The sequence below is a fragment of the Chrysochloris asiatica genome, unplaced genomic scaffold (genome assembly GCF_000296735.1).
Source record: "Chrysochloris asiatica unplaced genomic scaffold, ChrAsi1.0 scaffold00140, whole genome shotgun sequence".
Classification (NCBI taxonomy): domain Eukaryota; kingdom Metazoa; phylum Chordata; class Mammalia; order Afrosoricida; family Chrysochloridae; genus Chrysochloris; species Chrysochloris asiatica.
The window spans coordinates 3,578,389-3,592,700 of NW_006408658.1; the positions used below are offsets into that span (position 1 = coordinate 3,578,389).

Consider the following 14,312-nt stretch of genomic DNA (forward strand, 5'->3'; position numbering starts at 1 on the left):
GGAGACCAGGATGGCCAAACTGCGTCTCTAATACTTTGGACGTATTGTCAAGAGGGACCAGTCACTGGAGAAGGATATCATGTTTGTTAAGTTGGAGGGTCAGAGAAAAAGAGGAAGACCCCCAATGAGATGGATTGGCCAAGAGGTAGCATCAATGGACTCAAGCATGGCAACAGTAGTGAGGTTGGCCCAGGATCGGGTAGTGTTTCATCTCCTGTGTATAAGGTTGCTATGGGTCGGTACTGACTTTATGGTACCTAACAACAACAACAACAAATTTACTGTGGGAGCCAGTAAGCTTCACACATTAAACAATCTGAGGCATATAACACAGCTGATAAATCATTTTTTCTAGAATTAAAACAGAGATATTTTAGTATTATTTCTTACCCATAGAATAGGAAGCTATTCCTAGGTTATAAACTTTCATTGGCTCACATGGAATCTCTGGGTGGTGCAGACTCAAACTCTAGACTGCTAATGGTTGGTAGCTTGAATCTACCCAGACGTGTCGCCAAAAAAAAGTCTGACAATCTGTTTCTGAAAGGTCATAGTCTTGAAAACTCTATTGAGCACAATTCTCCTCTGCAACATAAGAGATTGTCATGAGATGGAATCAATTCTAAAACAACTGGCTTGGTTTTTTGGCATTGAGTCACATTATCTATGAGATAATAAGAACTGGCAATGGGAATCACATAATCACTGAGGCATACTGACTGTTGCAGTTTCTTGTATAGGATACAATTTTGCTCTACCAACTAAGACATAGATGATAATTTTCTATTTTAATGATACTCATTTCAATTTGTACAAATGTTATTCTGTAAGAAAGGGCAGATTACTCAATAAGCAATGTAAACACATCTTTAAGACATCAGAAAAACAGGGACACCAGTTGTCCAAAGTCTAAAGCAAAGACTCAGAGATGCCAAGCAGATAAAGCACATGGAAAAGCCAGTACCACATTGGAAGAAAACTGTCAGGGCATTAAATGGAACTGATAATCAGCTGTAGTGTGTGAGGCTATGCTAGTAGGAAACAAAGTTCATGGAGGGTCATGCATAGATTGTTTAAGCTATGAGGTCCTTACCACTTCAACACCTTTGTTGGGATCTGTCTTCTATGGTCTCCTTCCATGTAATTGAAACTTCTTATCTCTGCAGGTCTCTTGGTAGTATACTTTTTCTTTCTAATAAACACAAAGTTGGGCTGGGCCATTGAATATTACTCCATCTACATTTATCCCATATGCAACTGAATTCAACATGAACAGTTACTGGGCAAGAACAGATTATATTAATATATATCGTTGTTGTTGCTAAGTGCAGTCAAATTGGTTCTGACTCATAGCGACCCAGCATAAGGTTTCCAAGGAGCAGCTGGTGAGTTTGAACCACCGACCTTGTGGTTCAAACTGACTTTGTGGCCCAGCGTTTATCCTAAAGTGCCACACCAGGACTCCATATAATAGTTCTCTAATCCATCTTGTACATCCACATCTGCAGATCCATCACCGCCAGCCAGAAAGGTCAGCAGTGCTCCTTGCCATGATACAAACACAGGTATGGCTTTGTGCAAGTCTTGATTAAAACACCAATGGGAACTCCAGTAACAGATGGCACACAAAATCTAGGGAACTCAAATACATGGAAAGCTACCTTGACTTCATTAAAGTTACTTTATAATTGTACAGGATTTACATATAAAATTGTGTCCTAAGTTTTGTAAACAATGGTATTTATTATTTTAATTTTAATACATGTTTGGCATATACATGGATACAATCTAATATAACACTAATATAGATAATAATTTACAATTATTACCTATGTTAGCTTTATACTAGGTTGTTTATAAAATATAACAAACATCCAAAAATATTGGGGCACTGGTGATACTAATATTTATCTAAGACAAAAAGTTTTATGTATCAAGTGAGTTTTATTTTTTATTGTCTGTTGTAAGGGACACACTGATTGATATAACTCTACATATGCAAATAGATGAGGTATTGGCACAGTAAAATTCAATATTTATTCTGCAAAATAAATGTTTGTTTTGCAACAATGTATTTCTAAATTTTTCTTCAAAAAAACAAAAAACAAAGGATGTTTATCAGAGCATTTTATGAAGTTCTCTATATGTCTCTCTATATAATAAAATGAGCAATTCCGTGAAGAAATAAATGAGAATTTGTTGCTGTTGTTGTTAAGTGTTGTCAAGTTGGTTCCAACTCACAGCGACCTTGTATAGGGTTTCCAAGGAGCCACTGGTGGGTTTGAATTCACAACCTTGTGGTTCTCAGTTCAGTGCTGATCCACATCAACACACCAGAAGTCCAAGTAAGTATTTAGAAAATAAAATTTTATAAATATTGTATTTCCCATTTTCCTTCAGACTGACTTTCTTTTAAGAATTTGTTTTATATTGCTACCACTAAAACAAGCAAACTCACTGAGAGGTGGTGCTATTGTTACATCAATTATTTGCATATCTCCAAATATGGAAGTTGAATAATTCCAGGAAGAAAGAAAATGTACATTTTCTAAATTTTGTATACAATAACAATTACATTTTCCTTTACATTTCAGACCTCACATTCAGTCTCTCTCATCAACCATATCAGAATGCACCATTGGTACTAGAATCACAGCACTTATGATGTATCTGGTTCTGTGCTGCACAAAACAAACAAAAATGTGTCTTCAGATTGGGCACGTATCATTTGTATCTTGTAATCACAAAGATGTGATTACCCTTGTCCCTCTCAGATACCAGCATACAATGACCATGAACAATCCTGCAGGATGAAGAAGGCTCTTGAAGTGCTGAGATACAACTGAACTCAACCAAACTTCCCACTGAAGACGCACACCTGCCTATTTAATGATCTAGCACAATCTGCAACTCCAGGAATACAAGGTAGCATGATTGCTACACAGAAGTTTTGCATAACACCAATTTTCAAACTCAACTTTGGAATATAAACTAAAAGTGGTTATATATATATACAAAATCCACTGCCAGTGAGTCACTTCTGACTGTAACCCAGCAGGACAAAGTAGAACCAGCCCATAGGGTTTCCAAGGATTTCATCTTCACAGAGCAAATGGCTACATCTTTATCCCTAATAGCAGCTAGTGGGTTTGAACCTCCAACTAATTTAATTAGCATTTGAGCTTTTTAACCACCGCACCTCCAAGGTCCTTCCAAATGCAAAATATGCTCATAGATTATGCAATAATATTTTGAATAAACATAGATTTATATAAGGGGACTTCAAAAAATTTATGAAAAATTACATTTCCATCAACTTTTTAAATCCCTCTTGTGTGTATATATATATATATATATGTTGTTGCTGTTGTTAAGTGCCATCGAGTAGATTTCGACCCATAGCGACCCTGTATAGGTTTCTGAGAAGCAGCTGGTGAACTTGAACCGACAACCTGACACTTCAAATGACTTTGCAGTCTGGCGCATTAACCCACAGCACCACACCAGGACTCTCTCTCTCTCTCTCTCTCTCTCTCTCTCTCTCTCTGTGTCTCTTTTTACATGTTAAGAATGGGGAGCAAAAGGAGTCTGAAGGGACAAGATCAACAAGGCAGATGGGGTAAGGTTTCCCAATAAAATTCTCTTAGACAGCCCTAGTTACCCAAGGATAATGAGCAGGGGCAACTTTCCTGCTCTTTTTCTAACCAAAGCAGTTTTCATTCTTAAAACTTCTTCCTGATCGTCCTCTGCAGGTCTTCAAAAAGAATGGTCACTATTATCGCTTGAGAATCCCTAAAAAATAGTTGCTATCATCTTCTGAGTTGGCTGTACTTTTTTTTTTTTTTTTAAAGTACCATGAAACTGCCAATTGGGGATAACAATGAGGCGTTCTGCTTCATGCAGATACACAGCCTTGGAAGCCCTGTATGGAATTGCTATGAGCCAGTACCGATTTCAATTCGATGACACTAAGACTATATGTATGCTGTTATTAGGTGTTGCTGAATTTATTCCAACTCAACTTTATGCATAACAGAATGCAACACTGCCTGGTCCTGCACCCTCCTTCCAATTGGTGCTATGGTTGATCTCATTGCTGCTGACACTATCCTAACCCATCTCATTAGGGGTCTTCCTCTTTTTTGCTGTACCTCTACTTTATCAAGCAGGATGTCCTTCTCCAGGAACTGACATGTTCTAATGTATGAGAGATGAAATCTCACCATCCTGGCTTGTAAATTTTTGGTTGTACTTCTTCCAACAAATGTGTTCTGGCAGTCTATGGTATTTTCAATAATTACTCTTCTCCAAGACCACAACTCAGGTTCATGGGTCTTCTTTGATCTTCCTTAATTCACTGCCCAAATTTCACATGCATATGAGACAACTGGAAATACTATAGCTTGTGTCAGGTATACTTTAGTCCTCAAATTGACATCTTTGCTCTTTAATACATCAAGGAGTGCTTGAGTAGCATCTGCCTAATGCAATACATCACTTGATTTTTTTTTTTTATTGTGAATTGTGTGAAAGTTTACATGGCAGATCATCAGTTTTACATTCAACAAATCATATACTTTGTTTCATTACAATGAGTGTAATCTCCCCATGTACCATGAGTTAACAGTATGTCTAGTCCTTTCAGCTGTTTTTTTGTTGTTGTTGTTTTGTTTTGTTTTTAACACTCAGGTATATATAATTTAAAACAACAAAGGGCACATTCTGCAAGTCTGCTTCCTGGATGGCAGCTCTGAGTCCCTCTCTCCATGAATCTAGAGTCCTCAGCTGCTCCCTTTCCATGTCCCCATCTCTGCCTCCATCTCTGGTGTCACTGCTCCTCTGGATAAGGTCCTGCATTCTGCTTGTGCTCATCTCTCCTTTTGGTCCTAGGGTCCTCTGTTTCTGGACTGTAAGATTTCCTTTGTTTTTTTTTTTTTTTTGTTGTTGTTGTTACAAAACTACCTTTAGAATGGTGACAGTTGTAATTAGCCATGATAACAATTACTATTGAATCTTATCCCCATCTCTTTTCACAAGACCCATCTAGACAATATGAAAACTATTCAGTGGGGACTCTATATTCCCATACACAGTCTCAATCTAAACACCTTCTTGAAACCATGTAAGCCAGTTACTGCATGTCTTTATTGCCCCTTCATTTTAGGTATCCAATGTCTAAGTTACCCATCCCTATCTACCCTGAATACAGAGGGGATAGCATTGATACTTGATGTGAAGACTCCTTCCCTCTCTGTTGGTATTTTGAGTTACTACCTCCATGTTCATAAAAGTTCATATAAGTTCATCAAATTATAGCAATTAACCCTCATTTCCTTTGTCAAAAAAAATTTTTTTTTTTTATCTTGCTCTAGTCGAATTCTGATTATCAAGCCATTAAGGCAATCATGTGATTTCCTGCTGTTTCCATGAGTACGTTTCCACAAGTAAGCAAACTGAAGTTTTTTAACAACTTCAATCTTTTTTCCATTTACCATGATGTTACTTATTGGTCCAGTGGTAAGGGTTTTTAATTTCTTTACAGTAAGGTGCAATCCACACTGAAGACTGTAGTGTTTGATTTTCATCAATAAATACCATAAATCCTCTGCTTTCAACAACCAAGGTGGTATCATCTGCATATCACAAGTTGTTAATGAGTCTTTCTCCAATTCTGATGCCATGTTCTTCTTCATATAACCCAGTTTCTTGGATTATTTGCTCAGCATACAGATTGAACAAGTACAGTGAAAAGATACACCCTGGCACATACCTTTCCTGATTTTAAACTATTCAGTATTTCCTTATTCTAACAACCACTGCTGGATCTATGTACAGGTTCCTTGTAAGCACATTTAAGTGCTTTTGGAATACCCATTCTTTGCAATGTTACCCAAAGGTTATCATTATGTACAGTGTAAGGCTTTGCATAGTGAATAAAGCACAAGTAAACATCTTTCTTGTATTATCTGCTCTCAGCAGTATGACAAATTAACAAACAAGGGGTGGATATATATATATAGCAAATTTAAAATAGAAATGACACTTCATACCAACATAGGTTATATTCATTAGCAATAAGAAGAGAAAACATTATTGAAACATACAAGTATTTTACATTTGATAACACTGACATTTTCCCATTATTTTTAAGTATTAGCAAAAGTTTTTAATGACAAAAGGATTTTCAGAAAATAAACAAAGACATTTAAGCATATTATTCAAGGTTATACTGCTAATATGTGGAGACATAGACTTCAAATGCATACAGTTTGGCCACAAAACTTATACTCTTTCTACATATGCATGCTCTTTTTCCTTTAATTTTTGATGAATATGCACAACATGGGTAAATTGACACATCCCTACTGATTCATTATTTAGCAAGTGGCTCCTATACACAGTCTGTAACATCGATGATTGAAAGCTTTGCCCCATCTCAGATCTGTTACACAGCAAATGACGAGTTAGAGTTGACAGAGCTGTTATGCCATTTCTATCTTAGTTTTAGGAAGAATTAGTCATATTTGTTTGTAAATAAGAAAAATTATGAATTAGAATTCTCTCTTAAGTAAGTTGTGGGGAAGAAAAAGACTCAGGGTAACTTGTATATTCCATGGATGAAGGAAGGGCATTTAAAAGGAAAAGGAGGGAGAGAGTAGGAGAGGGTCACAATGGTGGCAGTGCATTCTGATGCAGGTGCTGAGGATAGGAGAAGGGGACTAAGCAGAGTGCTAAGGAGATAAGATGGCTCAGGAGCCTGGTGAGCACAGAGACATGGGATTTGCACATTCCTTTAGATTGAAATAAGGACAAACAGTCGTAGAAAAGCAACAATTAGAGAATTTGTACATGAGGGACCCATGGTTTGTGACATTGAAAAACGAAACTGTACGAGCCTCATAGTCTATAAAAACCCCAACATGACAGGGAGGAATGGTTTGGAAAAGGACCAAATTCACGCCATTAAAGGAAGAATCATTTTCAAAAGCAGTACACTGAGACTGATTCTGTAACCCGATAACCCAGTAGCCATACTGAGGTTGATAATTGGAATAAACATTTTGAAGTTCAATTTGGTTAAAATTTAACCCCATATTGAGGTCAGGTCTTCTGACACAGCATACTCCTAGGATCCAGGCAGTTTTTCCAGATACATTCACCTCCCAATAATGTTTCCCTGAGTTGATACACAGGGAGCCTCTGATAGGATTATAACCACTGTTAATACCTTTATGTTGATAATTTGAAAATTCACTGCCCATGCCAAAACCAAACACAGAGTTTCCTGTAAGACAATAAAGGGTAGAAAGATATGAAGCAAACTGACTTGTGACCATTAGAGAGGAATCTTGAGAGCAGGAGAGGGAACAGGAAAGAACCTTGTTCAGGGCTCATAGGGAGAGGTAGAACACTGGGGAAATGGCTGAATCTATCCTCTGGGCCCAGGGACTTTCCCCAGTAATGTTTCTCTGATTCAATCTACAGGTAGTCCATGGAAAGATACTCACTAACATGATGTGCACGTGTTGGCTTTTTCTCAACTCTTGCTTGTTTCCTATCCTCAGAAATGACAATATCCAAAGAAGAGTTCATTGGTATCAGGGTCATGTCTACTGTAAGACAATTAAAGGGTAGAAGCATATGAAGTAGATTCATTTGCAATATAAAGAGAGGGGTCTTTAGGAGAACATGAGAGGGAACTGGAAGGACCTGGTTCATGGGTCACAAGGAGAGACAGAACACCAGGGAAGTATAGTATGTAGGTGCATACTAGAAGAGGATACATACATATCAGAGTGAGACCTATAGGTGAACGAACAATGAAGAAAGTTGACAAGAATTTCTTGGCTTGAAGGTACTGTGATTTCTCCTTACCCCAGTAGCGTTGTGCATCCGCCAGCTCTGAAATGACAAAACACACCATGATTCTTAAAGTAAGCCAAAGTATCAGCAAAGAAAGCTATTTCCTCTCCAGATAATGAGAGGGAATTATGATGAAGCAATGAATTTATAATTGAGAGGACCAGCTCATTCCCTTGTAAATCTCACATCATGAACAATGTCTGGCCCCCTTCTTTTCCTATTGACCCTGTTTCTGATTTTGTCCCTGCCACAACAAGAATCATACACACCCTGCCCCAGATGCTCCTTACCTCTAAGTTCTTTAAATACTTGCAGCATTCCCCTCAGATCTACAGCTTGGGATCCTTTCCTCTGTTTATTGAGAAAGGTTTTTGACCTCTTCACAGTAAGTTTCTCACACCTAAGAAAGAAGTTACGTGCCTTCAAAATTATTACCTTACTATTGCCACCCTTTTGATTCTCTTGAGCCTTCCTTCCTGAAGATCCTAAGGGAAGAGGGGAGTAAATTGACTGTAGTCCCGGAAGACACGTGCGCATATGTGGATTTTTCTATTTTGTGTACACCTTGTGAAGGCAGGCCTCTCAGTAGTATAGTTTTTTTTTCCTTCTATAATGAAATAATTAACTCCTCTCCTTTTATCTCCTAGGAGTCATGTAAAGTTGTATGAAACTATAGATTAAAATGAACACAGAAAATTAAAGCTACATTGTTATTTCTACAAAATAATATCCAGTGTGTGGAAAAGTCAGATAGATGGGAATTTTTTAGAAAAAAAAATGGCCAGAAAGTGAAGCTACAGAACCTGTCTCTTTGGGGTTTGAGAAAAATGAAGTGTGACAATCCCATCTAATGCAGCTCAGGAGACAGCAAAGTCTGTTCCTCCAGTAGCTTCCTAGCCCTCATAATTACATCTGAGGGTTCAGGTTCTCTGGGGAAGAGTAACAAACACTTTGGAGGAAGTAGATGCAAACACCAAACTTGTACTGCTCTGAAAAGAATTCACAAGATACTTAATATATTCAAGTCATTGTATATTATTGGACTTCTAAGGGGGGTGTCCAAGATTGATCAATTTTTGTATCAGGGTCAAAATATTTTTCCCTAGTATGGAGTCCGCTTGTGAAAATCTAAAGGAGAAATATAAGGCAAACAACAATGAAATATGGGAACCGGAGGTTGATGCAGATACACAAGGTGATAAAAATGAGTGAAGTCACTAGGGTCTGTTACCCCTTCTCTGTGACCTCCTATCACACCAATTCTTTACCCTAGAATTTGTTCCATTTTTAACACTCAAACCTGCTTTGTGATTGGAAATTTATGATAAAATGGCATCTACATTTTCCTGTTTGGGGATTTTTTTCATCTTGCTTGACCATCAGACAAATTTCACTTTTACAACCTCTCTTCACAGCAAAGGCATCTTCCTGGTCACCCAAACATACCTTTTTATAATGCCATTCACATCCTAGAGAGAGAGGAGAAAACATGAATGAAGGAGTTATAGGTCCTCCCCAGTTACAACATTTCTCACCACACACCCACCAACCACTGTTGTAGCAGAAATCATGAAATGATTCCTGAGTGCAAGCCAATAAGTAAAGGTGAGACCCAGGATGACCATCAGTGAGGATTCATGAGAGTTTGTTGGGCTCCTTAGAATATACAAATAGCTTTAAACCTTGTGGAAATACTGGGAGAAGCTTCCTTTGCGAAGGGGGATACATTTACTAAGAAAACAAAAGGCCTACCTTTCTTTTTTGTCCTCCAAATACATACTGTACCCCAAAAGAAATGAGTAGAATAATACTTTTCAATTGTACTTATTGAAGACAGATATACATCGGAATACTAGACTAGTAGTCCTGGTGTGGTGCTGTAAGATAAGCACTCAACTGGTCGCTCCTTGGAACCCTGTACATGGTCGCTAGGAGTTGGAACAGACTAGATGGTACTTAACAACAACAACAAGGAGCCCTCTTGGCAAAATGTATAAGTGCTCAGCTACTAATAGAAAGTTAGGTGGTTTGAATTCACAAAAGTATTGCAGCACAGAAAACCCTGGAGAGATCACATGTCCTCTGCCCTGTAAGGTCTCTCAGAGCGAGAACACACTCTATGGTACACACATAACAACACATTAGTCTTTGGAGAACCACAGATAAGCAATTCTTAATAATATCCTATAAAGCATATATGGTTCTTACTGAGGGTTTCAGCAAACACATATATGTATGTATGGGTGTGTGTGTGTGTGTGTGTGTGTGTGTGCGTTTGTGTATTTACATATGTACACACATATATATGTGTGTGTGTGTTTGTGTGTAGAGAGAGAGAGAGTGAAAGAAGGCGTTCTGGTAGCATCGTGATTATGATAACCTCAATGTCAGCAATTCGAAACTACCAGCTGTTCCACATGCGAAAGATGCGGCTTTCCGTTCCCATAACGATTTATAGCCTCAAAAACCCTATACAGGGTCACTATGAGTTAAAACCAACTCCACAGCACACAACCAACATCACTATATATAGAGAGAGAGAGACAGAGAGAGAGCAAGAGGAGAGAGAGAGGGAGACAGAGAGAGACAGAGAAAGTGAGTCTCAGTGTGGTGATGTTGGATTACAGATAAACCCACCAGCTACTCCTTGAAAACCTAATGTATAGAGTCGCTATGAGTCCAAATGTACTCATTGGTACTTAACAACAAGAAAGGGAATTACAAGTTAAAACAACAACAAAAATTGCCACTACAAAGGTACTAAAGTCCAAAACAATGAACACCAAATTCTGGTGAGAACATGGAATAACAGGATACTTTTGAGTTTCTTACAAAGGTAAACACACTCTTACTAAACAATTGAGCAATCATGCTCCTCTACACAAAGCATGAACACAGTGTTTATAGGAGCTTTGTGGAGTGTCGAATTATTTGATGTGGCTCTTTTTTGTAACTCTTATTAAATGACATTTCCCTGCTGGGTCTGCATTAAGAGAAAACAGGGAAAGATGCTGGTAGGATTATATGATTCAATTGTAAGTTACTGTTGACAGCATTTGTTAAAAACTTCCTTGGTAAGTGTCATCTAGTTGGTTACGACTCATAGTGACCCTGTGTAGAGTATACAAGGAGTGGCTGGTGGGTTTGAACCACCAACTTGTGGTTCAGTGCATCATCCTGCAGTGCAAATTTAAAACTTAGAACTCTACATCTCAAACATGTGGATAGGTCATGTCTGCCATCCTACTGCATATAAAATGAGTCATCTACGTTTGTTCTGGTATCGTAGTGGTTACAAATCGGGCTGCGAACCTCAAAGTCAGCAATTAGAAACTACCAGCTGTTCTGTGGAAGAAAGATGAGCATTTCTGCTCCCGTAAAAATTTACAGCCTCAGAAACCCTGTATAGGGTCGCTATGAGTCGGAACCGATTCCACGGCACATAACAACAACAACATCTTATTACCGTCACTTTGCAAGAACCATGAGTTAAGCATGTCCTTTTGACACCAAAATCACCGTGCACTGAACCTCCTTGATCCGGGGATAGAAAGCTTGACACCAGAGGAGCAGCAGAAGTGTAGTAGAGGAACCGCTGCAGCAGTAGGAATGGCCAAGCATAAGACAGTGTGTTGGGCTACCTGGCCCATGAAACATGTCAACTTGAGTGCCTTTGAGCAGGATGGTTTCTTGCAGAGCAAAGGGCCAAAAGGCACTCAACTGGGCGAGCTAGGTTTGCTGACCTCTTGGTTTGCTAGAGCTAGAATTGAGCACCTTCAGAATGAGACTTATGGCAGAATGGATGCCCACTGGGCATTTATCAGCAGCACTAAAGGATCTTTGTAGTATTTCCAGAGCATGGCAGAGGTCAAGTCAAGAAGTGGAGGACCAGAGGTGGGGCTTCATGGAGGATAGGGTGGAGGTACAGTGAAGTTCGCTGTCAGAAATAACAAAGAATACCAGGCAAAGCAGATCCAGGGCAGAGCTCCAAAACTCGGAACCACAGAGATACGAATATTTTGAAGGTTTGAAGGCTTATAGATTGTGGAACTTGAAGCTGAAGTAAAAAATGTGAACTTTTGAATGTGCTGGGCTGGGCTCAGAGGCCCAGAGCCAACATATTGGGCAAGACCAAACAGCAAGACCAAGTCCAAATTTTCCAGCTACTGGTCCCTCCTCTTTGCTCCCTACTTTTGCATTCCAATCACCAGTAATGAGCAATACATCTTGATTGCATGTTTGATCAACTTCAGATTGAAGAAGTTGGTAGAATTCTTCTATTTCAACTTCACTGGCTTTAGTGGTTGGTGCATAAATTTGAATAATAGTGGTATTAACTGGGCTTCCCTGTAGGTGCATGGATATTATCCTATCACTTACAGCATTGTACCTCATGACTGATCTGGATATGTTCTTTTTGACGATGAATGCAACACCATTCCTCTTCAACTTGTCATTCCCTGCATAGTAAACCATGTGGTTTTCAGATTCAAAATGGCCATACCAGTCCATTTCAGCTCACTAATGCCTAAGATATTGATGTTGATGTGTTCCATTTCATTTTTGACAACTTCCAATTTTCCCAGATTCATACATCATACATTCCATGTTGTGATTTTCAGTGGATGTTTACAGCTGTTTCTCTTCATTTTGATTCATGGCCCATTAGCAAATGAAGGTTCTGTGAGCTTTTCTCTACTTGGAGGAGGCATTTTTTTTTCCCCAGTCGCATTCTGAGTGCCTTCCCACCTTCCGGTCCTGTATCTCTGTATCTGACAGTGTTTCTCTGCTATTCATAGAGTTTTCAGTGACTAGCGATTCGGAAGTAGTTTGTCACTCTTTCTTCCTAGTCTGTCTTTATTTGGAAGCTCATCTGAAACCTGTCCACCATGGGTGACCCTGCTGGTTATTTAAAATACCGGTGGCATAGCCCTCAGAATCACAGCAATTCAAACCACCACAGCACGACAGACAGACGAGTGGCAGTTGTGTGTTCACTGTTAAACACGAATCTCCTTGCGCTATGGCCCTTAAGTCCGGCTCAAAGGTGGGATTTCCGTCCTTGGATGTCACGTCAGTCAAGAGGCGAAGTGCAGCAGGAGTGACAGGGTTGTAATGAGATGCTTTGGGCTGCGCTTGTGGGTCTCTAAGTTGGTTGACCCCGCCTCAAAGCCACGATCCAACGGCTAGGCTAGGATGGTGCCCTCACGGGGTAAGTAGGACAGCCTGGCTGGCCACTGCAGTCTCTTCCCTCTAGGCAGTGTCCCCCTGTCGACCTGGTCTCCAGACACCTCTCACCCCGCCGCTCCATGATCTGGGTTTCATTTAACACCTCCACCAGGTATGAGCAGTTCTTGCACACCGTTCAGCCGCCGCCCCCCCATTAGCGTGGGGGGGGGGGCTAATGGAGTTACACTGAATATAAATGGATTAAATGCACGTGTTAAGAGACAGAGGGTAGCAGAATGGATAAGAAAACAAGATCCTTCAATATGCTGTCTGCAAGAGACACATCTCACACACAGAGGCAAAAACAGATTGAAAGTCAAAAAATGGGAAAAAATATACCAAGCTAATTGTAATAAAAAATGAACAGGAGTGACAGTACTAATCTCTGATAAAATAAACGTTAAGGCAAAAACCAGCATAATAGATAAAGATGGACATTATCTCATAATTAAAGGGACAATTGAACAAGATGAAATAATCATAATAAATATCTATTCTCTCAATGAAAGAGCTACAAAATATATAAAGCAAACTCTAATAGATTTGAAGGAAGAAATAGATGAATCTACAATAATAGAGGATGATTTTAATATACCGCTTTCAAAAATGGATAGAACAACCAGAAAGAAACTTGACAAAGACACAGAAGAACTAAACAACATAATAAGCCAACTGGATCTCATAGATGTGCACAGAGCATTCAACCCAACAACTGCACAATACACATTCTTTTCCATTGCACATGGAACATTCTCCAGAATAGACGATGTTTTAGGCCACAAAACAAATCTCCATAAATTTACAAATATCAAAATACTACAAAGCATCTTCTCAGGCCACAATGCTATCAAATTAGAAATCAACAATAAGAAGCCCAAGGAAATCCAGTCAAATACATGGAAACTGAATAACACCCTGCTGAAAAGCAACTGGGTACTAGAAGAAATTAAATGTGAATTCACAAAGCTCCTAGAAATAAATGAGAACCAAAACACAATATATCAGTATCTTTGGGACATGACGAAAGCGGTGCTGAGAGGACGAAAAGAAGAAAGAACCAAAATTAACACATTAACACAGCATCTACAACAAACAGAAACAGACCAACAGAGGGAACCTACATCCACCAAAAGAAAAGAAATAATAAAGATTAGAGCAGAAATAAATGAGATAGAAAACAGAAAAACTATAGAAACAATCAACAGGACAAGAAGCTGGTT

At 39.0% G+C, this 14,312-nt stretch overlaps 1 protein-coding gene across 1 annotated transcript in view; it reads right to left on the minus strand.

The window, feature by feature from the left end:
- Window positions 1–6,749: 6,749 nt before the first annotated feature.
- The window catches only part of TRIM5 (tripartite motif containing 5), a 26,351-nt gene continuing 18,788 nt past the window's right edge, over window positions 6,750–14,312 (minus strand). Inside the window, exons 4-8 of the mRNA XM_006870328.1 lie at window positions 9,310–9,332; window positions 8,154–8,263; window positions 7,876–7,902; window positions 7,509–7,613; window positions 6,750–7,285 (exon numbers count right to left, since the gene is read on the minus strand). Coding sequence (XP_006870390.1) covers window positions 6,750–7,285; window positions 7,509–7,613; window positions 7,876–7,902; window positions 8,154–8,263; window positions 9,310–9,332 — 801 coding nt within the window. The remainder of the gene's footprint in view (window positions 7,286–7,508; window positions 7,614–7,875; window positions 7,903–8,153; window positions 8,264–9,309; window positions 9,333–14,312) is intronic.